We start from the raw sequence: 24,442 nt of genomic DNA, 5'->3' as shown, positions 1-24,442 counted from the left end.
TTTGTCCTGTGAGTCACCCTCCTCTGCTTTGAAGCCCCAGGACCCTTGCTCATCCCTTAGCTCCAGATGACATGTGAGCCTCAACTGCCTGGGGTTGTCCTTGGGTCTGACTGTCTTTGGGGGGCTCCGGTACATAGTAATTAAATTTGTTTTGCTCCTGTTCATCTGTCCTATGCTCATTCGATTATTGGACCAATCAAAAACACACTGAGAAGGGCAGAGGGAAAATGCTTGCTTTCTGGCAGTTTTCAGCTGATTTCAATTTTGAACTTCATTCACAAATTACCAAAAAAAAAAAAAAAGCCAAAGTCAGTTGGTTTTTCAAAAACCCTTCCCTGACTGTTTTCGATTTTAGAGCTCCAGTTCTACTTAGAAATAAAGCCCTGGAGGGTGGATTCTATCATCTTTCCGGTCTCTTCCTCCTCCCCTTTTGTCACATTAGCATTGATTGATGTAGATTAAAACTAATTACCTTAAGCTGAACCCAACACCAGGGGAAGAAGACTCATCTCAGGAAGATTCTAGAAGCAACTTTCTCTATGTTGTCTGCCATGAAAATGGGACCCTCTTCCGGTGGACTATGTTGAATAGGGCAGAGGAATCACACAGCAATGATTCCCATTATCATCCCCACCCCAGCTCCTCCCCTTTCCCACGACAAGATTAAAAACAAAACGAAGCTTTCCAGAACTTTGCAGCGGCACCCAGATAGAGATAATGAGAGAGACCTTCAGAGTTGTCAAGCAGATCAGAACTTGAGGAGGGGGATTTCCAATTGGCTCAGTTGTGCTGTCGAATTAGGGAAGGCTCAGAAGGGGGCGAAGATAAAGACCCACCTGCTCCAGGGAACAAACACCGACAGGGTTTTCCACCCTCCCCGAGCCCAGGAGAGTCTGAGAAAGAAAGGTTGATTGGTCTGGTGTGGGTCCCATAGCACAAGACATCTCATTGACTTGCCCATCAGATTTGCCCACAGGGAAGGAGAGATGATTCTCCAAAAGGAATTTGGGGTGTTATTACCAAAGGGAGGGGGACTGCAAACTAGCCACCAAAAACAAAAGGGGGGGCAATAAATAGCCACACAGTAGGTTTTTCGACCATCAGCAGACCCTGCAGAGGAGGGGACATTTCCTTTTTTTCTTTTTCTTTTCTTTCTTTTTTTTTTTTTTAAATTTCTCAGTTTTGGTCGGACCATGCTGAAGTCAGGTCATGGCACATCCAAACCACCTTTAGGCCCCTTCTGCATTGCTCCTGCTCAGTGAGAGCAGAGACCCGGCAAAGAAGGAAATTCTGGGGGGCTGGGCCGTCTCACGGCCACAGCGCTGGCTGCCTTCGCAGACGTGGCTCAAGAGCCTGTGAAACACTCCCAGTTGATCCCCACCACGGCCCCCCTTCCATCGCGATCCCTTTGAGCTTGTCAAGACAGCGGATTCCCCGGGCCCCACTCCTGCAGGGACAGACTCAAAGCCTGGGGTGCAGCCCCCGCATGCTCCACCACCAGCAGGGAGTTCCAAGCTAGCAAGTCTGCACTTCCCCACCTCCCACCCCCAACTCCCCCAGCCCCACCCCGGGCCAGTATAAAGACTTTTTCCCATGCTCGGAGGCAGATGTGAGCCCAAACTTGAGATCAGGGGAGTTGCAGGCACCATCGGGCTAGTCACACATCTTGCCCCATTTGGCCCCATCTTGCCTCCTGGGCCTCTGCCTCCCTTGCTGAAAACCAGCGGAAGGAAGATGGATGCTGGAGGGCGAGCCTGAAGCATCACCCTTCATTAGCTACTCTGGTTACTGTGTCAACTCACCCAGAGGTGAGGAGGTGGGACCCGCAACTCTTCGGAGCTCCCATGTCTGGGTTCACACCGACGACTCCAGATCCCTGCTTGGAGCTCCCAGCAGCCCGCTGCTCCCATTAATTCCCTGGGAAAGCTTCCACTCCAGCGGCTGCTCGGTATGTTGGCTCTACATGTTCTTCCTCTCCCCGGGGGTGCCTCTCCTCCCTGAAGGTCCATCTCCATGGTCAGCTCAGCCACCACCTCCTCCAGGAAGCCCCTTCTGATTCATTCAGTCCTGCTCTCTGGGGGCTCTGCCCACTCGGGAGACTTTCACACTTCTTTGAACCACCCAACTGTTTAATCGTGGTGAAAAATGAAACAGAGGAGATCTACCTCCTTACGGTTTTGAGTGTCCGCTATCATTCACCATAAGCACGCCGGCGTTCAGGACATCTCTAGAACGTTTTCCAAGCTGCATGAGCGCCAAGGCCGTACCCCCTTCCCCCAGCTGCTGGCAATGCACATTTCACTGTCTGTTCCTGAGTCTGACTCCTAGAGGTCAAGTGATATCAAGAGGCGGTAATAAAGTAAAGACCCATCAGCAGAGCCCGGTGGATAAAGCAAAGACGGGGTGTACACGCAATGGAGTATAATGTGCGCGCCAAGGAGGAGGAGACGTGGTCACAGGCCACATTGTGCGTGAACCCGGAGGACGTTAGGCAAAGTCACACGAGCCAGTCGCAGAAGGTCAAATACTCTAGCATCCTGACTTACTACCTTACACCTGGGTTACAACGTGGACCAGAGATAGGTTCCCAGCCCTGGGCTACCCGTTAGAATCACCTGGAGAACTTGAACAACTTCCACTCCCAGACTGCTCCCCCAGACCAGTGAATGACCCCTTCTGTGGGAACCGGGCTCAGAAGCATCCCAGGGGGGCTCTGGCACGTGGCAAGGGCAAGAACCCGGGATCCGGGGTCAGACAATCTAGCTTCAAGCCTTGAATCGACCATGCACCGGGCAGGTGGCCTTGACAATAGTAAGAGATTAACAGCCATCAGTGAGCACCAACTGTATGCTCCCTGCAGTTGCTGCCGCCATCAGGCCCATTTTAGAGGAAGCAGAGGCCCAGAGAAATCCAGCAGCTGGCTGCAGGGCACACAGCACCGAGTGGCTGGGATACGGTTGAGACAGAGGCAGCCAGCACCGCAGGGTCACCCCAACCCTTGGTCCCAGAGAGCTACTTTCTCATGATCTGGTTGTCACACCTTATCCGAAAAATGGCTTGGGGGCTTTCAGGATCCTTTCTCCCGGACCCAAGTCCGCCCAACCCAGGCAGCCGCGGGAGGACAGAGGATGGGGAAGGAGGGAGGTGGCTGGTCTTCTGGCAGAGCTCTGGTCTCCAGCAGCTCCCTCAGCCGCCACCCCCTCCTGGACGAGGCAGCAGCCTGTCCTGGCAATTTAACTTCTCCTTCTGGAAAAAATTGAAAAATCTGTTTTTCAAGGTAACCTTGTGCCAAGGTCAGGTCACACCTCCCTTTCCTCGCATGTGTCCAAGCCTCCAGTGAAATTATGCTCTTTTCCTTCTACAAACACGGAGCAGTAACTTCTTCCTGGTTCCTCCCGTCTCTGTTTGTTTCAGCTGATGACAAACACTGAGCAAATGTGCAGCTGCAGCCTGGGCACCAGGAACATCTTGTGCTGTTCTCCTGCGGGTTCAGACATGCCAAGGGCCACAGTGGGGCAGGCTGTCATTGGCTTTGCCTTGTTGTCCCAGGAGCAGCAGCAGCAGGGCCAGCCACCCTCAGAATTTCCAGCAGTGCCCTTGCAACCTCCCAGAGGAATGCCCGTCACCGTATTTCCTGGTATATAAAACCCTACAGCAGTAGGGAGCTCCCATCTGAGGGCAACTCTGCCTCCCCAGGGGACATCTGGCAAGATCTGGGGACCTTTTTTGCTGCCACAGTTTGATGTGTGTGGGGGGGGAGTGTCTCCTGGCATCTAATGGGTGGAAGCCAGGCATGCTGGTAAATGCCAGAAAGGTGTAAGACAGCCCCTGAATGGAGAATTATCTGGTCCCCAATGCCCACTGAGCCAACGCTGAGAAACTTTGGTCCATACTAGGGAGCTCTTACAAGGCCAGATTTTGAAAGAAAACATTCACAGGTATTTTTCATAACAATTATTTAAAATGACTTCAAAGTGGTTTTGCACTGGAAAGATATTCTGGTCTCATGTAAGAAGAGGTAACTTCGTGTGGTGCAAAAACAATGAATACTGTTACGCTGAAAATAAATTTTAAAAAATTTAAAAAAAAAAAAATAAAGAATTTAAACCTCAAAAAAAAAAAAGAGGTAACTTCTATACTGACATCCAGTTGTAAGCAGCAAATCTCTCTTAATGTGGTAATATTGTGCCAACTAAACATGAGGGTACAAAAATCACATGGCTGAGAACACGCAAAGAGCCCAGATGTGCATCGACAGATGAACGCATCGAGAAGAGGTGGTCTATATACACAATGGAATACTATGCAGCCACCAAAAAAAACAAAATCTTGCCATTTGCAATGATACGGTTGGAACCGGAGGGTAATCTGCTCACCGAGATCAATCAATCAGAGAAAGACAATCGTTATACGATCTCACTTATATGTGGAATTTTAGAAACGAAAACAGAGGAGCATTGGGGAAGGAAGGGAAAAATGAAACAAAATGAAATGAGAGAGAGACACATACCATAAGAGACTCTTAATCATAGGAAACAAACTGAGGGTTGCAGGAGAGGACAGGGGTGCGGGGGTGGGGGTAACGGGGTGATGGGTATTAAGAAGGGCACGTGATGTAATGTGCACTGGGTGTTACATAAGACTGATGAATCACTGACCTCTACCTCTGAAACTAATAATACCTTCTATGTTAATTAATTGAATTTTTAAAAATCACATGGCTAAAAATTAATGAATTGAACTAATGAAAATCGGCACATAGCAATGTTCTGGTAGGATAAATTTAACTGTTCAGTAAGGAGGAATACTCAAACTACCTTTGATCAGCTGTGTAGGATTTGACTAAACTGAATGTTGAAAGAATCTATCCTTGCTGGGGGCGGGTGGTGTTATTGTTATGTGGTTATGCGGCCACTCACCACTAGGGGGTGGTAGTAGTACCTGCTTTTTCATTTTCTGGCCACTGCGCCTCCTGAAGTCTGTAAAGCAAACGCACTGGAAACAGGATACATTTGGGATACACATTTTTTTGGAGGGGTGGAGGAGATACTCATATACATGTTCTAGCGTTTACCTCCAAATGTAAAATTGAAACTCATCTGCTTTATACCTAGATCTGCTCCCTGAAAATGAAGATCTGCAAACTTCGGAATCACCCGAAAAACCTGGAGTCCCAACATTCAGATACTGGGCCAGTCCCTTTGAGATTTAACAGATCCGGAATGTGCATTTGCACAAGTATGCCTTAAATGGTGTGTGCTCTGGGTGGTTCCATTCACACACACACACACACACACACACACATTCTCTATTTTATGGCCCTGAACTGAAGTCTGTGCTAACAGATTGTATTAATGGCCTCCAGCCTTTGCTGCCTCCCGCCCTCACCTTCTCACCCCCACCCTCCACCAGGTGACGGTGTGGTCCTCTCCCCGAAGGAGGGAGCTGGTTTCCCCTCCTTGCACTCAGGTAAGATCTGTAGCCTGTCTGGCCCGTAGGAAGCAGCAGGAGTGACATCCCAATCGCAAGCCCAAGAGAAGGTCTATGTTTCCCCTTCGCTCTCCTGCATCTCTGCCATCACCGTGAGTCTATACCTGAGCCAGCCTGATCCAGGACACGAGAGCTACGGAACACAAAGCTGAGTGCCCCCGCCATCTCAGACAAGGCCAGTCTTCATCCGCCAACACTCAGATGTGGGGACCAAGTCCACCCAGTATGAGCAGAGCTGCCCAGCCCACCCCCAGCTGAGCCCAGACCCACGAACACCAAACACTAGCTCATCCACTCCCGTCTTGCAAGGGGCCACCATTAATCAAAGGAGGTGGTTTGGGGGAGAAGAGAGACCAAAGGAAACCGCTTTGCCTCCATCCGGTACTTACCTGCTCTTCTAGCTTTCCCACCAGTAACAGGAGTGCACGGTGTCTGCTCTGTGTGACGGGTTGCCATGAAAATCAAATGTAATGATACAATTCATGGGAAGATGGTCTGTCAGCCAGGGTTCTGGGCGGCTCTGCGAGCACTCAGTGTCCTCCGGACCGTGTCCCACACGTGGGCTTCCTCACTGAATCCCCACAACCCTGCGTAACGGCGGGGCCCGTAGCCCTGTCCTTTCCGTCCTCAGACCCTCCTAACGCAGGTCTTAGTGTCGGCGTCACGCCAGCAATGAGTCCTCGTCTCCCGAGTTGCTGTCTTCCCATCACCCTGCCTCCTTCATGGGCTGTATCCCCATTTGTAATTTTATTTTTCTTCCTTGCGGTCTGTTTGTCCTTGCTACAATGAAGTCTCCATGAGTGTGTAGGACCTGTCTGATCCATCCTTGCGTCTCTGTGCCTACCCCACTATATGGTGCATAGTAGGTGCTCAACACACAAGGGCAGAACAGGAGACCAGATGGCCGGAGCATTACCCCATTTGCAGATTAGGACACGAGCATCTTAGTCACTTGGCAAAGCCTCCATGCAACTAGTTGCTGAGTCAGATTGGAACCTGGGCCTGTCTGGTTCTGAGGCCCAAGTGTCTTAGGTGGCCTGGCCTTGCCTTCCCGGGAGGGTTTGGTTGTTCGCAGAAGACGGGGGCCATGGCCTTGGGTGGGAGGGAGAAAGGCAGCCATCAGAGAAGACAAAACAAAGCTCCGGCCCCAGAGGCAATGAGTCAGAAACCTCAACCCCTTAAAAAGCCAGACACGCTCTGTAATTAGCCATCTGCGCAGGATTACACATCGCCCTCCTGGGTCGCTGCCGTCCCAGAAGCTCGAGTGGGGCGTGTGGTCAGAAGCGGGGGTGAGATATGGGGCGTGCCGGGCTTCCTCGGAGGCTGGAAACCTCTGATCGTGCACATCCAGGTATGGCCTCACTGACATCCGTGTGGGATTGGGCCGTATCACGAGGCCAGCTTGGAAGAGGAGATTCAGGAAATCGTGACCGGGAGGAACCAGGCGCCCCTGTGAATTCCCTCACACCAGCAGGAGCATCGGTTTGTGGGTTTTTTACATTGCCATTACGAGGCAAACACCCGCAGTGCACTTCATAGCATTCTCATTCTAAATCCCATCCAGGTCACTTGGGACAACCGATGCTGGATTTCAACTTACCCGATACTTTCCTTCGGAATCAATGCATTTATGTTAAAAGATAGTTGCTTGGAAGAACAATGTTCGGCAAACAATAGTGCAGACTGTACATGTCTACGAGCAAGGACCCGTGGCTGAGAGACGCGTCCATAAAGCGTGGGAAGCACGAGCGGGTAGATGGGGAACGGGATTCCGGCAGGATGCAGCAGGACCTTCGCACCGGGTTCGACCTCCAGGCCTTGGAACTTCCTTCCTCTCCCGGGGCAAGTCCCTTCCTTCCGAGTCTTGGTGGGTGGCCGCCCTGACCTCCCCCTGCAGACGCTGACAATGCCCGCTGCCTATTTCCCAGCCTCCCTTGCAGCAAGGGCGTGGTCACATGACTCCCATGCAGCGAGGGCGTGGCCACATGCCTCCCTTGCAGCGAGGGCGTGGTCACATGACGCAGTCTTCACCAATCAGGTGGACGCGGCGTGCCGCGCTCTGCACCGGAAGGAGTGAGGCTCGCGCGGATAGACGGATGTCTTCCGGGGTGCATCAGCCGGAGTCACTGCGGCTCGCGACTGAGTGATGGGACTACACGTGGGCGCTGCGAGCCTCAGACGCTCTGCGGAGCCGCTTGCCGGCGCAGGCGGCAGAGCCGAGGGCGGTGGGATCCGCGCTTTCAGGCTGGTCTGGTCTCTTTGACAACCAGATCATCTCTGCCGCTGTTCTTTTGTTTGGGTTTTGTAAGATTTTTATTTATTGGGGAGAGAGTGAGTGACAGCGCGAGCAGGGAGAGGGGCAGCGGGAAAGGGAGAAGCAGACTCCTCGCTGAGCGGGGAGCCCGACACGGGGCTCCATGCCGGGACTCCGGGGTCCTGACGGATGTCGTCGTATCAGGGAAGGTTTGAGAAACATGCCGGGGCTGGTGCCCTGTGCAGCTTCCTAGAGTTTCCACTAAGCTCCTGCGAGAAAACGTCTCTTTGAGCCGAAGGGTGGTTCATCTAATAGCAGAAGTGGAAGAAAATACGGCTTTGCTGAGATTGTTTCTGCCTGAAGCCCACAGTCTAACGTCCAAGGATTCAGAGATGGGCAGGGATGGACGACTCAAGTTCTAAGCCAGGAGTCGGCGCCTTGGCCTGTAAAGGGCCAGACGGTACAGGGTTTAGGTGTCCCGGGCCGCCGAAGGTCGTTGCTGCATTCTTCTCCACGTTTTTTTTTAGCACTCTTTAAGAACCAAAATGCGTTCTTCGCTCTGGGGCCTTAAAAAAAGCAGGCCTTTGGCCGGCGAGCCGGTCGTGTTTGCCAAGCCCTGTGCTAAACCACAGGTCAGGGGCGTGGAGGCTGAAAGCGGAACAGAATGGCGGAGATAACTAGAAAAGATAGGCCAGGTCCTAGCCTTTTCACCCAAGGGCCAAGCCCAGGGATGTAGCTACGACGATCACAGCTTGACATTCTGGCCTCAGGAGACACAGCCACAGGACGAGGAGACAGATGTTCTCCAGCTCAAAGTCTACCCCGCCTCATAAAAGACCATAAGGCAGAACCACCCAGCTCTGCTGCTACCAGAACCTTCAGCCACTGGGGATTGATTCTGCTTCTGCTCATGCATTTTCCAAAGAGGATCGTTTAGGATAGACATCCTGTTCCTTTCCCCCGTTACATGTTGGGGACATCGGGCGTCTAGGACTTAGCTTCCTGTCACAGGTTGCCAGGCCATGAGGTGCCACATCTGATAAAGAGGATAATCCGTGTCGCCAAATGAGCCCCCCCCCCCCCCCAGTTGGAAGTACTAACTGGTTTGGGCTTCAGGCTGTTTACCTCTTGGGAAGGGGTTAGTTCATTTCATGAATATATAAGAATCTTAAAAATTCTTACAGAGTTATGTGTGCATGTGGGGCAGCCCAGGGATGGACTGGGGCACATAGTGTCCGTCGCTTCTTCTCTTCTCTTTTCTAAGAGCGTGCTTCCTGAGTATATCCCTCGCTGAAGGAATCTGATCCCCGGCTAAGATGTCAGTGCTCAGCGTGGTCATTTTAATGACCTCTGCCAGTGTCTGGGTTAAGCATGAAATCTGGAATCCTCAGGCCAAGGGCATTGGGAAGAGTCTGCCAAAGGGTTCTAGGAAAACTCTTCTTGTTCCTAAAAAGAGACAGACACACAAAGAGACAGTTCCCTTCTTGTATTAGACCAGGGGATGGCAAACATTTTCTGGAACAGGCCACATCGTATTAGGGCTTTGAAGGCTGTGCGTGTCCTACGGTGACTCTGCTAGCAAAGCAAGAAGGCAGCCAGTGTGTGATAGCGAGACAAGAGGGCATGGCCGTGTTCCAATAAAACCTTATTTATGGACACTGGAATTCGAATTTCATGTAATTCTCAGGTGTCACCAAGTATGCCTCTTTTCACTTTTTTTTTTTTTTTTTTTTTCTGATGGGACTAAGGGAAGTGTAGAGCAGGGCTGAGACAGTACTAACATCGAGTACAATGCTTAGGCTATAATATACACATAGTTGGTGAATAAATATTTATGACATCCTCATGATGAAATGATCCCTTTACCGTAAAAATGAACGTACCATCATTAATGCAACACCAGAGTACCTAGCAGTATTAACGAAGCAGTATTAACAGATCCCAAGGGAGGGATACAGTAATAGTAGTATAGACTTCCGAACCCCTCCGTCAGCAAGGGATACATCATCCAGGCAGAAAACCCCTAAGGACATATTGGATTGGAACCAGACTTTAGACCAAGTGGACCAGACAGACATCTCAGAACATTCCCTCCGAGAGTAGCAGAATACACAGTCTTCTCAAGCACGTGTGGAACATTCCCCAGAATGAATCAGGCTAGGTCACCAAGATTTAGTGAATGAATGAATGACAAGCTTTCTTCCAAATGGAAGAAATAGATAAAATTGAGTTCTCTGGAGAGACCACCATCTACCTGCCACGTGGACCAAACCCCAAGCCAAGCCAACCAACAGGAAACCCTAGAAACACCAAGAATACAGACAATAACTACTGAAGGTTTTAGTTTGCAACTCACATGTAGAGACAAGGGAACGTAGGTTCCCCAGATAGATTGCTTTTACTACCTTTGGCATTCCTTAGGTAAAAATTCAAGATCTCTCTCTCTCTCCTCATTTATCTATGTACCTACCTACTGACCTACCTTCCTACCTACCTACTTATCTACCTATGTATCCAGCATCTTCTTGTTTCTGGCTGCACTTTTCATTTTTGTAGCAGAGTGTTCCGTGAAGATAGTCTGATTTTCATCATCACTCAACCTCTTTAAAGCAACAGTCTTTATCAAGCAAACTGGAGAACAGGGCTGTCTCTGTAATCCTTGGAGACCACTGCAAATACAAAATGGGGGACTGTTGGCTCTGCTATCGTGGAGGACTTTCAGATGGTACTACCAGATCACTAACCAAGCATGGAGTCCTGAGCCCCTGCGGGTCCTTCCTCCAGGAATCCGGTTCCATGAGAGGGAGAGGGCGCTGGAGGCTGTCCTGTGATGAGTTGTCAGACATCAGTTGCTCCCTGCAAAGACCTCACACGATTGTCTTGATGAGAAATCACATGGTGCCTGTTGCTCGAAACGGCAGCGTTGTCCCCTGACTGTTGGGATGGTTGGAATACTAGAGGCTGATGGCCTGGGTGATCTAGTTCCGAACTTTGTCGCGTACAGTTTCACATTATATAAAATATAGAAAATAGACTACTTTAAAGGCACATGAAACAGAACGTACCCAACTATCCTAAAATCACAATTTGTCCCCAAACCAAGATTCAAATTTAGCTGAGGCCTTTCCCTCACATTACCCCCCAAAACCACTGCCCCCCAGTACACAAAACTGTCACCTGTTATATTGTGAAGTAACCTCTCAACTATTAGCAAGTTATTTCCCCATTCAGGCAGAATTTTTTTAATAAAGATTTTACTTAATCATTTGACAGAGACACAGCGAGAGGGAACACAAGCAGGGGGAGTGGGAGAGGGAGAAGTAGGCCTCCTATGGAGAAGGGAGCCCAATGCAGGGCTCAGTTCCAGGACCCTGGGGATCGTGACCTGAGCTGAAGGCAGATGCTTAAGGACTGAGCCACCCAGGTGCCCCAATCCAGACAGATTTTAAACGAAGCCACAACTCCTGTGGTTTTTCCAGCTATGTTTAGTGTGTGTGCCTACGGCCTCGGGATCAGGGTTTCTCCATCACCAGTAAATACAGAGCATATCAGGACTCCCATATGCACAGGCACACAACCTACAGCAGAAAGGATGTGGTGTTGGGGGACATCCCCAATTCTCCAGTATTCAGGTCTGAATATACACATTCACTCAGGGCAACAAATCAGTCCTCCAAACTCATCTGAACAGAGACCTAAAGTAATTTTAATGCAAATAACAAAACAAGTTAGTCTGTCTCCATCCGTAGCCCCTCCACGTGAGAATTACAGTACTTATAAAAATGTTCTAAAAGGCGCAAACTACAGTTCCTTCAAATACGGTTATTACAAGTAACATGTTTGGTCCTAATATTTGCTTCTTGGGTGTCTCAGCTAATTTGCTGTGTTGGGTAACTGATAACAAGCACCGAGGGAGGGCTGGGTCTGCCTACAGGTCAGAAGTTCGGACAGTTTTGTCCTCCCCGCTTTCCCGGTGCAGGTCACGCCACCGGTGGGGTCGGGGGGTCGTGGGGGAAAGCAGCTCTCATATTTCACAAAACCTTGGTGTCACAGATGGGTGTGGCGACCAGCTAGAAAAATCCATGGGGTCGTCACAGATGCTCAAGTTCGGGGGAATGATATTCACACACTGCCTGGCGGAGTAGGCTTTCCAGACCCCTGGCTCTAAGATTTTTTGTTTGTTTCCACTGTGGCTACAAGAAAAATCTAGAAAAGCCACAAGGGTGAGAAGCCCTGGGACACGTTGCCCCACCTTCCTCCTTGAGGCTCAGGTAGCATCGTGCAAACCCCAGGGGTGTGACCGACCCTCCCTACCCACAGCAGGGCTAACGGGGGTTTTCCGTGGAGGCACGAGGTGGCCACTGGTCCTGTCTCTGTCCCTAGGTCACCCTGCACAGTGTTGGGGTCCTGTCTCAGAGAGTCTGTCTGAATTCGCTTGCCCTGTGTTTTGAGAGCCTCACCCAGCGCCTGGCACATAGTAAGCACTGACTAGTCTGTTGAAAATGAACGAGCAAGTGAATGACTGGATGGAGAGAGAACCCAGTCCTGCTCTGGTGTCCGTGGTGGCCCTAAATCACTCAAACCAGACATCTTCCCAGCTCCACAGGACCCGGGCTGATGAAGGTCAGGGGCAAAAGCACATACATGGCACCAGCACTGAGAGGGGGTGGGTGGGTCCCCCACACAGCCCCAGCAGCACACTCAATAACTGGGAGGCTACAGACAGCGAGGTGCGGAGAGCTTCTCCACGGGCCTTTCCTGGGGTCACCTGCCTGGCCGCACATGGAAACACTGCTCCCACACTTAAGGACAAACTACCCATCCCCCCGCCCCGCCGCCACCACCCTGGCACCCCATAAGATGGTCTCAGAATCGCCCAGAGCACCCTTCACCCAGACCCTGCCGAAGCATGTTGCCTGGGGGGGGCAGTGTGCGCACCAAAGTGGAAAGCCATGGCCATCTGGAAGCTTCTCACTGGCTTTGTTTGCAGTCAGGACACCGGGCCCCTCCAGATCCAGAGACGTGTCCTCTGGAGGTAACCCAGACCACACTGCCCAGTGAAGGCACTCCGTGTGGCTGGCTGGAGTAGTATTTCAGCCCATCTGAGTGCCTCTGGGATTTGCAGGGACAGAGCAGTCTCCCCCCAACCCATGAGCTTCACTTTTGAACCCCTGGTTGTGTTCTCTGCCGCCTTCCTCACTGTGCGATTACTTTTCGTAAGTATTCAGCTGCCCTCTCCACGGGACGGCGAGCCCCAGAAGAGCCTGCCCACATGGCATCCCCGGTGCTGGGCAGGCACCAAGCCCTCTGCAATTTATGCTGTTGAAGGAACGGTGGGTGGGTCCACTGAGGCCAGCAAGCCTTAGAAGGCAGGGCAGGAGGAGGAGGGCGGGGCCTTCCTACTGAGAGGAGGAGGGAGGCAGCAGTACCCCTGGGCTGTCTGGCTGGCTGTGGGGGTGCGGGGCCGGGGTGCTGTTGGGAAGGCCCACCTGTGAGCAGCTGCAGGACGGATGGGGGAGGCTGGGGTGATGGAGGCCAGCAGAGGCCGGCATTCACCATCTGGACACAACAAGATCTTTAACATTTATGAGGCGGCTCTGCTTGCCTGGCCCCAGGGCCGTGGTCCTCAGCTTCAAGGAGCTTCGTGTCCCCAAGGAGCTTGTTAGAAATGCAGGTGCTCAGGCCCCATCCCTGAAGCCTCTGATTCCGTAGGTCTAGGGAGGGCCCCTTACTACTGTTTGCTGGGGATCACGCTGAGATTCTTTGCCTTAGGAAGGTGAGCCTAAATCCAACCCCAAGTTAAAGATTGCCTCCCCTAAGGCAAGCCGGTAACAGTGTCACAAAAGGTGGGTGGCACTTTCTTGACCCAGCCCAGCACAGGAGGCTTTGGTCTGGGTATAGACACAACACAGGGGTGACACCTGTTTCTCACATGGAACTTGGATAAAGATCTGAGCAGGCTTCACCCCTCACCCCACCTCCAACCCTAACACAGACTGAAGGGGGAGGGGAGGTTGAGCTGGGGGGGTAGGGGCTCAGCGCAGCTCACACCTAGGGAAGGATGTCCCCCTGAGACCTGGAGTTCTTGGTCTCTTGTCACATCACATCACATCCCCAGGGTTAAGAAACTTCCTGCTGAATGTTTTTGGACTTGAGCATCGCTGGATTGGGGGCTTGGTCTCGTTGAGACTTTCAGATGGGCAGGAATTCTGCATCCCAGCCTTCATGGTCTATTCTCTGATCTCAAGAATGCAAAATTCTTCTCTCTCTCTCTCTCTCTCTTTTTTTTCTTTTTGGCTTTTAAAGGAAACAATATGTTTGCTAGAAAAACCGCACACAAAAAATTGATTATATACAAAACGGTTATCTGAACGTAGATTTTTGTACGGCAGCAAAAGCGACCTCGCTCCAGGGCTCCTATTTGCGTTTCCTTAGGATCAGGTACATGAGGCCGCTGATGAAGGTGAAGGCGAAGGCCACCCACGCCAGGATGAACGAGTAGCCGTAGCTGCCTTCCTGAACTTGCCGGTAGAATTCGAAGTTGCTCTTGTGCAGGTCTTCACGCCGGTCTGTGTATATGGAAGCCGCAATCATAACACAAAGGCCTGCCGAGAGCAAGCAAATAAATCAGACACCGACCGCGTCACAGCATGGGCCATGAACCCGAGGGGACCATGGCCAGAGAGGAAGCACACTTGAGCTCTGATTATTGGCGGGTGTTTATTTTAGTCCAGGTGAAAGAGCACTGTTGCTATTTCATCGCAGGGCAGAGCTGCCCACTCTGTATGGCTTCACTTCCCGCTTGCGGCTAGCGGAGCCCGATTTTGCCTGGGCAGCTGGAAACCCAGCCCATAACTGGTCTAAGGCCACGGGTCAGCCAGACAGAGAATAGTTCAGGGTCTGTGCGCCACATACAACCTCTGTTCCAACTACTCAGCTCAGCCGAGGTTGCGGTGGCTGCGTGGACATAGCCGCAGGCAGAATGCAAATGAATGGGCGGGGCTACGATCCAGTAAAATGTTACAAGACCAGGCAGTGAACCAGATTTGGCCTGCGCACCATACTCTGCCAACTGTCTCCCACCCCCAGGCAATCCTGTTCCTGTTTATTTCTAATATGTTCCAGTTCTGGCCACAGAGAAATGCTTCAGTGAAAAATACTACTCCCTGGAAAAAGACAGGGAGGATAAAGCACTTTTTTTTTTTTTTTTTGGTTGCTGTGCTTTCCCTTGTTAACTGCTTCAGATACTGTTAGGTCAGGAGGAATGTTTGGAGCTACAGCAGCCTTTTGGGGGCCATGAGGAAGTCATCGCTGACACTCTGAGGATGAAAGCATCCAAGGGTCAAGTGGAGATTCTTGCTGCTGCTGCTGGCCTGTCAGACCCACAATGGACCTTCCACCTTCAAGCTTTTTGTTGTTTCAGAAAAGCAACAGTCTTTGGGGCTGAAGTCATTGTTAGTTGGATTTTCCTCTTACTTGAAGTCAAAAGCATCCTGAGTGAATCACCAACGGACGTTAGTGGCAGGATGAGGTCAAGTACCCTGATCTTCCCTGGGGAACCTGTGCCTCTTCCCTCCGTACCAAGATAGCCCATTCTTGATGGCAGCTCCTGCTTACCCTGCAGATCTTGGCTGAGGCTTCCTGTCTCCGGCACGGCTGCTCTGACCCTCTGTCTAAATCCCGACTCTGAGGTATAAAATGTTAGGCCACAGCATGTCGGCCAGCTTCTCCTTTCCAAAGCCTCACCCGCTGCACGGCTCCTGGCTCCTGCTCATGGTGGCCGGGAAGGGAACGCTTATTCCAGGAAGCCTGTCGCTGTACTTACATGACATGAGCTGGATGATGGAGGTCAGCACGAACCTCTCTCCCTGCTTGAGGCGGAAGAGTTGGAGCACAAAGATGAGGAAGGCGATGCAGCAGAGAATGGTGGACAGGATCATGGTGGCCTGGACCGCCTGCATGGTGGGGTAATCTGTGGGGAGAGGGCAAGACAGCAGGACTGAGGACCGCAGACCCCTGGGCCCCTCAGGTGGGCAGAGTGACGGGACAGCTCCAGAGTCAGGGATGATGGGAGGCAGAAGTACGTTTGCACAGTATGAGCACCAGAACAGCCAAGGGGTCGTCCCAGTGTCCCCTCCCCCAGTGTCCACCTGTGCACTGGACCAGAGGGTCTCCAACATCTTTTTTTGGTAAAGGGAGTGAGAACCACCTGCTCTTTCATTCTTCTCAGCACATGGCTGGGGATTTTTGATTTTTTTTTTTAAGATTATTTATTTATTTATTTGAGAGAGAGCATGAGCGAGGAGAAGGTCAGAGGGAGAAGCAGACTCCCCATGGAGCTGGGAGCCCGATGTGGGACTCGATCCCGGAACTCCGGGATCATGACCTGAGCCGAAGTCAGTCGTCCAACCAACTGAGCCACCCAGGCGTCCCATGATTTTTTATTTTTATTTTTTTTAAAGTACAAACCCTTGGGTTCCAATCTGGCAACCTCTGGTTTGGGAAGTCAGGATGGACGGGTCAGGATTAGGGGTCTCCAGAGGGACTCTGGGGAATCTGGGGCTCACAGGGTTGAGTGACCTTCAGAAGTGCTCTGGGAACTACCTTATATGCCCTGAAAAGAAGAGAGTTACCCTTGTGACCACTATTTAGGAAAAAGAGAAAAGGAGGAGCTCCCTTTTGGAGAGCAGGGGTCTGCAGAGGGAAGCCTCAGCAGAGAAAGGAGCCGGTCTCAGATGGAGGCCATGGCACTCGGGGAGGACACAGTGGAAGCCCCACGCTGCGGGTGTAGAGAAAGGATCAAGGACACAGACTGGAACCACCTGCATGGCTCTCAGTTTCCTCCTCCAGAAAACAGGGATGATAACAGCTCCCCCCGCCTCAGGCAGGGGAAGTGGAAGGAATTCATCCATGCAAGGATTTTAGGGGGTGCTGCCAAGAGGGGAGTCCCAGGTAAGGGCTGAAGGTTATCACCAGGATGCAGCTAAGAGAGGTGAGGGGACAGTGGCTGAAGTTGCCCAGGAAAACCTACGAATGAGCCTTCTCCTTTTTTCCGACTTTTGCCTGAAATTGACAGGAGGGAAGCGTGATTCCTAAATCCTTCACGAAATGCTTGGAGCAACAGGTGCTGGTTCATCCTGGCCACATGTGGGGATCACCCACAGGGCACCCAGGCCCTTGGCCCATTCCTTATGCTGAGGAAAGAAGCTTGACCACCTCCCGCCGACACACACACACACACCGTATGACTCTGTCTACACAAAGTCCAAGAACAGACAGAAGGAGACGAGGGTGACAGAAGTCAGAAGTGGTTGCCCTTGGGACAGGGCCTGTGGGAAACCAGTGGAAATGGGCCCAGGGGAACTTTCTAAGATAGCAGGAAAATTCTCTATCTTGCTTTGGATGGTCGTTATGTGGGCATATATGTAATTGTCCAAACTCTATAAGCTGAGACCTTAAGAAGTACATTTCTTATTTGTAAATTATAGCTGCATGAAAAATACAAATCCAGCACACTACACAGAGAGGATGTGGGTCAGAATCAGAATCTCCGGTGTTGGAACCAGGCACAGGGGCGAGGTGGGTAAGCTTCCCCCAGGCAAGTCCAACATGGGCCCAAGGCTGGGACCCTCTGGCTAAGAGTGGTGTTTCCCAAATTGGTCCAATCTCAGAAATCACCTGGAGGCTTGTTAAAAATACAGATTCCTAAAAAAAAAAAAACCCAAAAAACAGACTCCTAGACCCCTCTCCCAGAGATGAGGGCACAGTGGTTCCAGGGCGGCCACCAGAAATCCGTATTTGGAATCCCCCAGGGGCAGTCCAAATACAGCTGCTGCAGATCGTTTCCATCTCCTTAAAATGAGGCTATCGAAATCCTATCCCCCATGGGATGGCCCCGGGACACGGAGCCTCTAGGGGGTAAATCAGGTTGTGAGGGTGGAGGACCGGTTGGGCTCTCTACCCTCCGCCCTGTGAGGCCAGCGGCCGCGCACCAAGAAGAGAGGCTTCACCGGACGCCCGATCTGCCGGCACCTCGAGAGACACAGAAGCTCTCCTGGGTCCAGGAACAGGGAAGGGAAGTGTGCCCCCAACTCCGCTGGGCCCAGCACGCCCCCAGCCTCTGGGTTCTGCACATCCCTCCTGTCTCCAGCTTGCACAGAGCCCTCGGCCAGGCCCCTCTGGGGGACCCCAAGAGTGCAAGGGCGGGCGTGAAAGCAACGAACGGGGGTTCACTATCCACAGGGAACAGCTAAGGGGCGCTGCACCGGCTCACCACTCACCCTGATAGCTCGCATCGATTTCTGTACAATTCGTGTTGTTGACACACACTCTCCAGACGTCTGCAAAAAACTCTTCTCCTACCCACCAGGCCTGTAAACACGGAAACACAGTACAGGCCAACGGTTAACCAAGAAGACGCTCCTCCTACTCGGCTTCGAGGCACAGTGGTCGGTCAGTACTCGGGACCCGCGCTTCTGTGTCTGCCCTGTGCATGCAAGTCACCAGGAGTCGGTTAAAATGCAGATTCTGACTGAGAGCTCTGGGTTGGGGCCTGGGATTCTGCATTTCCGACAGGCTCCCCTGTGTGGGGGGTGGCTGAAAAGTAAGACACGGGCCGGGGACTAGGCCCTCCCAGGGCACAGGGGCACAGACAAAGCTCATAGGGGGTCACAGGCATGCACCGCGGTTAATCCAAAGAATTACAGGGGTGAAGTCTCGGGGGCAGGTGGTCAGAGAGGCTGAAATCTAGGGGCAAGGCCTAGTACAGAAGGAATGATCAAACAAAACCCTCCTCTTTCTGTCCAAGTGTCTGCTTCTTCTTTGTGCTTCTGAGGCTCCCTGCCCAGTGGGCCCTCTGTACACCATCCACCCACCCAAACACAGGAATCTCCCTCTCCCATCCTCCTGTCCACCGACGGTCGCTGAACTCCCACCATGTGCCAGCTACATATCAAGTGCAATTCCTAACTCCTAACGACACCCGCTGACTCCCTGAGAGGCAAAAACAGGGCTTGTATCTTCTCAGGAGTGCACAGCAGCACAGACACCCAAGGGCCCCCGAAGGATTAACGGGGGCCTGGGCTGATGCTTTTTGGCCCCTGAGGTCTGTCCGTCCCTTTCGCCGTGTCTAGGACCCTTTCAGGATCCCACAGGGGTAGAGGCAAGGGACACTGAGAGGGGCTCGGAAAGAACATTCACGGTAGTGAATTTATGTCGCAGACCGTGGGGTCCTCTGGGTAATGGCAGGCCCAGTGCCTCGAGCCACAGTATCAGTGTGAGAGCTCTGCTCTGGACACTCACTTCCAGAGCCTTCAGGAACTGAAACTGATCACTGCATTTACCTGCCTGATGAGATCGAGGGTGGGGAGCGGTTCGAATCCCAGCTCTGCTGCTTATGGCTGCCTGCACTCCACAGGGCTCACTCCCTACAGGGCAGGTGTTGTGATGGTCTGTTTGTTATGTGATGATAAATTAACAGGGGTCCCAGATGTAAGCAGAGCTGGTGGCCACTCGTGAGGTGCACCTGGGGACTCTGGGAGCTGTGTTTCTGACTCTAAATGCCCCTGAGGCTTAACTGATCGGGATTGAAGCCAGGCTTTTGGATCAAGTGTGGGCCACTGAGGACCTCGGTACAAAGCTTCATTTCCTGCTGGGACAGACAGTAATCTATACCAATAGATTTTATCAAATGCATCCTTGCCATATGGCTGGAAGTTCAGTACTTAAGTAAAAAGTTCCATTTTTCAGGGGAGCCTGGGTTATCGAGAAAGTTCCAAGCATGAGCTTTGCTAGGGAGGACTCTCAATTGGGTTCCTGATTTGCAGGAACCATCCACCTGCAGGGCAGGAGGGGCAGAGATCACCTGACATGGGTCACCTAGGGGATCCAGGGCAGCGGTCGTCCACTGAGGGTGGTTTTGTTCCCCCTCAGGACATCTGGCCATGTCCAAAGGCATTTTCGGCTGTCACAAGTAGGGGTGGGAGTGCTTGCCATCCAGTGAGCAGGGATCAAAGATGCTGCTAAGCATCCTACAGTCCACAGGATGGCCCCAGAGCAAAGAATGATCTATCCCCAAATTGCTGAGGTTGAAAAATTTATCTAGAGGAGGGTTTAATCCAAGCAGCATCCTCAAAGAGCTCCCTACACCCCAGCCACCACGCCAGGCTCTGTCCGGGGGTGGGGGGGGGGGGGGCATCAGGGATGAGAGAAGCCAGGTCCCTGCACACCCACACTTGATCATGAGCGGCTCCCAACCTCCACACGGAGGCCGAGTCCTTGGGCCTGAGCAGAGATGTCGCCATAGGGAGGACAACCCCATATCCTAATCAACTAGGGGAAGTTCTGCAGAATCCAGGGGTTGTGGGATGACCGGAAGGAAAAGGAACTCACATTGTCGATGGTGGCGACGAACAGCAGCGCAGCAGAGGTGATGTGGAAGATGATGATGAAAGCCAGAAGCACCAACATTTTCACCGGGCGCGGCGGGGCGAGGAGTCGCACTTAGAGCCCAGAGAGACAGAGAGAGAGACACGCTAAAGGGGGGTGCAAAAGAGAAATACATTCGTCAATGACAGAAAAGAATTAAATGAAAAACAGGCAATTTTTAGTGGGGTTTTAGAAAATCAAAAAATGGGGCACCTGGGTGACTCAGTCTGTTAAGCATCTGACCCACTCTTGATTTCCACCCAGGTGGTGATCTCAGGGTCATGAGACGGAGCGCCGTGTAGGGCTCCTCACTCAGGAGGGAGTCTGCTTGGGAGTCTCTCTCTCTCTCTCTCTACCTCTCCCCACCCTCGAACTCACTCTTGTTCTCTCAATAAATAAAATCTTAAAAAAAAAAAAAAAGGCGAAAACCACTCTTCTCATCATTCCTCATCTGGAGAGGATTTACTGCACAAAATCTGGCAGGAGGACCTGCCCCTGGTTGCATCTAGAGCCAAATATTCCTCGCGGTGGAGGACAAGGGAGGACCAATTCGAATCTCGAATTCAGAAAAGCATCGGACCTCTTTCATAGCTTCGTGCTCCGTAAAGGCGCCCGGGCAGGAAGGAAAAGGACTGCATTTCCCAGCTTCCCCTGCGGGCAGGGTGGAGCCTTGTGACTGACTCTGGCCAATGGGCTGCAAGCAAGGCAGGCAGATGTCATTTCCAGGCTGAAGAGCAGGTGTGAGTTCTCCCACATCCCTCCCCTATGACGCCGTTAGCATGGTGCAGCCCAATTCCTCGAAGTCTTCCACTTTGGACAGATAGAGTGATGAACAAATAATTCCTCTGGATGTTAAACCACTGAGATTTGGGGGTATTTTTTTTCTTTTTTCTTTTTTCTTTTTTTTTTTTTTCTTAACTATGGCTAGACAGTCTCAATAATATGCAATAGGAAGTGACTGCAAAGTGAGATTGGAAATCTGGCTAAACAACTGGGGTTGTAGCTGGTTTTTAGAAATGATGCTGGAGAGCTCTTCAAAGGGTGCCAAAGGCATTCATCCATGAGGGCTTGTCCCATGTATGACCATGCTTATTCTCACTCGTGGAACTCATTATTATTCCTTCATGGGGATGGACTCTTGTGGGCTCACACAGAGTGACTCCATAAGACCCAGGACTCCCTAACACCCAATCAGGAGCCTTGGCTGCAGAGCTCAGCCTGGGCGGTCCCAGCTGTGATTCTGCACGTCATCAATTAGAAGAACCCAACAAACCAGCTCAGAGATTTTTCCAGTTCTTCTTAAAAGGACAAATACTCTTTTATTGATGCCTGCATCATTCTTTTAAAAAAAAAAATTTTTTTTTTTTTTTAGAGAGAATGAGTGGGGGGAGGGGCAGAAAGAGAGGGCGAGGCAGACTCCCTGCTGAGTGTGGAGCCAACATGGGGACTCAATCCCAGGACCCTAAGATCATGACCTGAGCTGACAGCAGATGCTTAACCAACTGAGCCACCCAGATACCTCACACCTGCATCATTCTTAAATGTCATCATAGGCTGCTCCCAAACAGATTTCTGACCTTTGTCAAAGAGCCAACCTCATCGGGAAGGGCTATAAACGCCAGGGTGATAACAGACCTCATATGTTATCCACTTCAGATGACATAAAAGCATATGGACACATAACCAAAACTTTCCAGAAGAGGGGGGAAAGGCTGTAACTCAGTTTTCTCCAAAGTGTGGAACTCAGATGCTATAGGGCATGATTTTTGGTTGGAACATTGGTTGATACGGCATTAAATAACACTGAACCACAGAGTGAGAAAGTCCTCTTCTAATCCTTCTGAGTCCACCAAAGAAAAAGACCCAGTTTGGTGCTAACCTGTCTCAAACACCTGCCATTTAAAAAAGAACAAAAGAGAAGAGCAGAAGAGAGAAGGAGAGAGAAAGAAAGAGGAAGGAAGGAAGGAAGGAAAAGAAAAAGCAGAACTTTAGGTAGGTCAGTGTAGCTAGAATTTAACAATGTCGTTTAGATTTTAATACGTTCATTTTTAAGGTTCTTCTTATAAGAAGTAAAGCTATTTATAGACAAATTTGAAATTTTGAAAGTGAGTCATTTGAGAAAAATATTATGTAAATAAAAGGAATGGTGGCCTTTAACGTTAACAAAAATCCTGAGGCTGGTTCTCAAACGCCTAATTCTGCGAGGCACTGCTTTAACACCTGGAATTCCAGACATTAGCAAGGGGCTCCTGCAGAGAAAAGAGTTAAGTTTTTACAAGAGGTCTTGAGCCCAGTGTAAGAGAAAGATCAAGGGGGGGCGCATACAAGGGTGGCTACAGATTGGTTTGAACTGGTAGATGTCCAGGAAAATGAGGACATAGAGAAGCAAATGCCAAGTACTTAGTGCTCCCCCACGATGACGTCTGGACCTCCTGTAAACACAAAATGCGGGTAAAAAGATAGAACTTGTGCACCTAGGACATTGCTCGTGACCTCATCAGGGGCTTTGGAGGACATCGTTCATAAGTAGAAGAGATCCCCCAAACCTTTAAGAGGGGCCCTTTGCTGCTGCGTCTTTACACCAGGCGTCTCTGTAGCTACTATCCCGGAGGCGACTGTCCCGCCTCCCTTCCTCCAGGGAACCAGTCTGCAGGTTTGCCGTGCGTCCCCCCAGGAATAGGGGCTGGGTGGGAACACTAATTCCCCACTCTTCAGGTTTCCGTGTGGAGGGAAGAGCACCAGAGTAGCACTTCGGCCTCATGCCCCGCCCTTCGCTCCTGATTGGAAGGGGTCCCACTGTCCCTTTCTGGATTGGTGGAGCTCGCCGGTTAAGGGCGCGCTGCGGGCTGTGCTCTCCCCCACACCTCCTCCCTCGCTGAGGGACGCGGGAGCGTTTGCTCGCGCGGAGCCGGGCGTCTCCCTTTCTTGGGGGCAGGGGGTGTCCCCCTGGGCTGATGGCGGGCGGGGTGTGGAGCCGAGAGCCCGTGCTCCAGCCCGGCTTCTCCCCGCACCGGTACCCTCCAGCATGACTCCTTTTCAGCCGCTGCACCGCCTAGCCGGAATGGCCGCCTGCCTGGCGCCGGCCTGTGAGGCCGAAGCGGCGGTCGGGGGCTCGCCGGTTCCCACGGATGGCCCCTGCGGTCCGCTCCGAACATTCTTCGACTTCAAGCTGCACTGCCAGTGGACATCCTTACGTTTCTTTTTCTTCTCTTTCACGTTTTACTTTAAACGATTCTCTGCTCCCAAGGTGGGGCTCGAACTCAGGGCCCCGAGAGCAGAGGTCGCAGCTGCACCGACTGAGCCCGCCGGGCTCCCCCGCTTCCACTCACGCCCCTGCACGCTCGCGTCCGTGCATCTGAGGGGCAGAGTCCTAGAAGCGGGGGTTGCCGGGCGTTAGGACGCGCACCTGCAGCTGACTTGGCTTTTACCCTTTTTGTACTGGGCGTGGCCTCACGGGGTGACGCTGTGCCATCTCCGTTGGCAAAGGTGACCTAGGGCACCCACGTCACCTCTTTGACCCATTCCCGCCCGGAGTTCCGCAGGAAGCGCGATCCTCGTGTCTACACACCAGCCTCCGCCATCTGCTGGGCCCTTCCCAGCGGAGCACCCCTACCCACGACACCACCCCCACCCCTGTGCACCCTCTCTGCAGACCCTGAAGACACGCCGGGCCCTGGGCTGGGGGGGGGGGTGGCATGAACACCGGCCCACCAAACCCAAGGTGGCACGGAACTGAACCCTGCCGTTCACAAAGATTTATTTTCCCTCCCCCCAAAAATGTCACACTGAATGCCCATCCCTCTTGGTTCCCTTGTCCTTGTGGGCTTCCGGCGCGGTCTCAGTTCCCCGGAGCAGAGTTCCCTGGAGGACTCCCTCCTTGCCACCCTCAGCTGGCTCTCCCTTGCACGGTCTAGGTCTCAGGTCAGCATCCCCTCCTCAGAGAGGCACCCAGATCACCTGCTGTGAAGCACCCATGTGCCCCCCCCCCATATGGTCTCTCCTGTCCCCCTGGCTTATTCCAGGGACTTCCATGGGTTCAAAGTATCTCCTTTGTTCCCACAATCCTCTCTCTCCCCGTTTGCTGCCGTGCTCGGTGCACAGAAAGCTATTTCTCATCATTCGTAGTTTTAGAAAACGCATAAATGTGCCTGCTCTTGAGAAGCCCAAAGCCCTGTTAGACCAGAGGCAGGAACTGAGACCAGGGAGGGCCACAGCTTGCTGCGATCCCACAGCGAAGCAGGAGCAAGGTCAGGATGGGATCGTGCCCTGACC

General features: G+C 52.0%; 2 protein-coding genes across 2 annotated transcripts in view; both read right to left on the bottom strand.

The window, feature by feature from the left end:
- The window catches only part of GRIN2A (glutamate ionotropic receptor NMDA type subunit 2A), a 600,982-nt gene extending 589,693 nt beyond the window's left edge, over window positions 1-11,289 (bottom strand). The window contains exon 1 of the mRNA XM_013055156.2: window positions 5,880-11,289. The gene's annotated coding sequence lies outside the window, so the exon portion shown is untranslated. The remainder of the gene's footprint in view (window positions 1-5,879) is intronic.
- A 139-nt stretch (window positions 11,290-11,428) lies between these two features.
- EMP2 (epithelial membrane protein 2) overlaps window positions 11,429-24,442 on the bottom strand; it is a 30,056-nt gene continuing 17,042 nt past the window's right edge. Inside the window, exons 2-5 of the mRNA XM_004750391.3 lie at window positions 20,135-20,277; window positions 18,025-18,115; window positions 15,570-15,716; window positions 11,429-14,349 (exon numbers count right to left, since the gene is read on the bottom strand). Of these exons, the coding sequence (XP_004750448.1) occupies window positions 14,162-14,349; window positions 15,570-15,716; window positions 18,025-18,115; window positions 20,135-20,212 (504 nt within the window). The 5' untranslated portion in view covers window positions 20,213-20,277 and the 3' untranslated portion in view covers window positions 11,429-14,161. The remainder of the gene's footprint in view (window positions 14,350-15,569; window positions 15,717-18,024; window positions 18,116-20,134; window positions 20,278-24,442) is intronic.

Source organism: Mustela putorius, unplaced genomic scaffold (genome assembly GCF_011764305.1).
Source record: "Mustela putorius furo isolate JIRA1106 unplaced genomic scaffold, ASM1176430v1.1 tig00004007_pilon_pilon_pilon, whole genome shotgun sequence".
Taxonomy (NCBI): domain Eukaryota; kingdom Metazoa; phylum Chordata; class Mammalia; order Carnivora; family Mustelidae; genus Mustela; species Mustela putorius.
The sequence above is the reverse complement of the archived record's forward strand: the minus strand, read 5'-3'. Positions and strand labels throughout refer to the sequence as shown.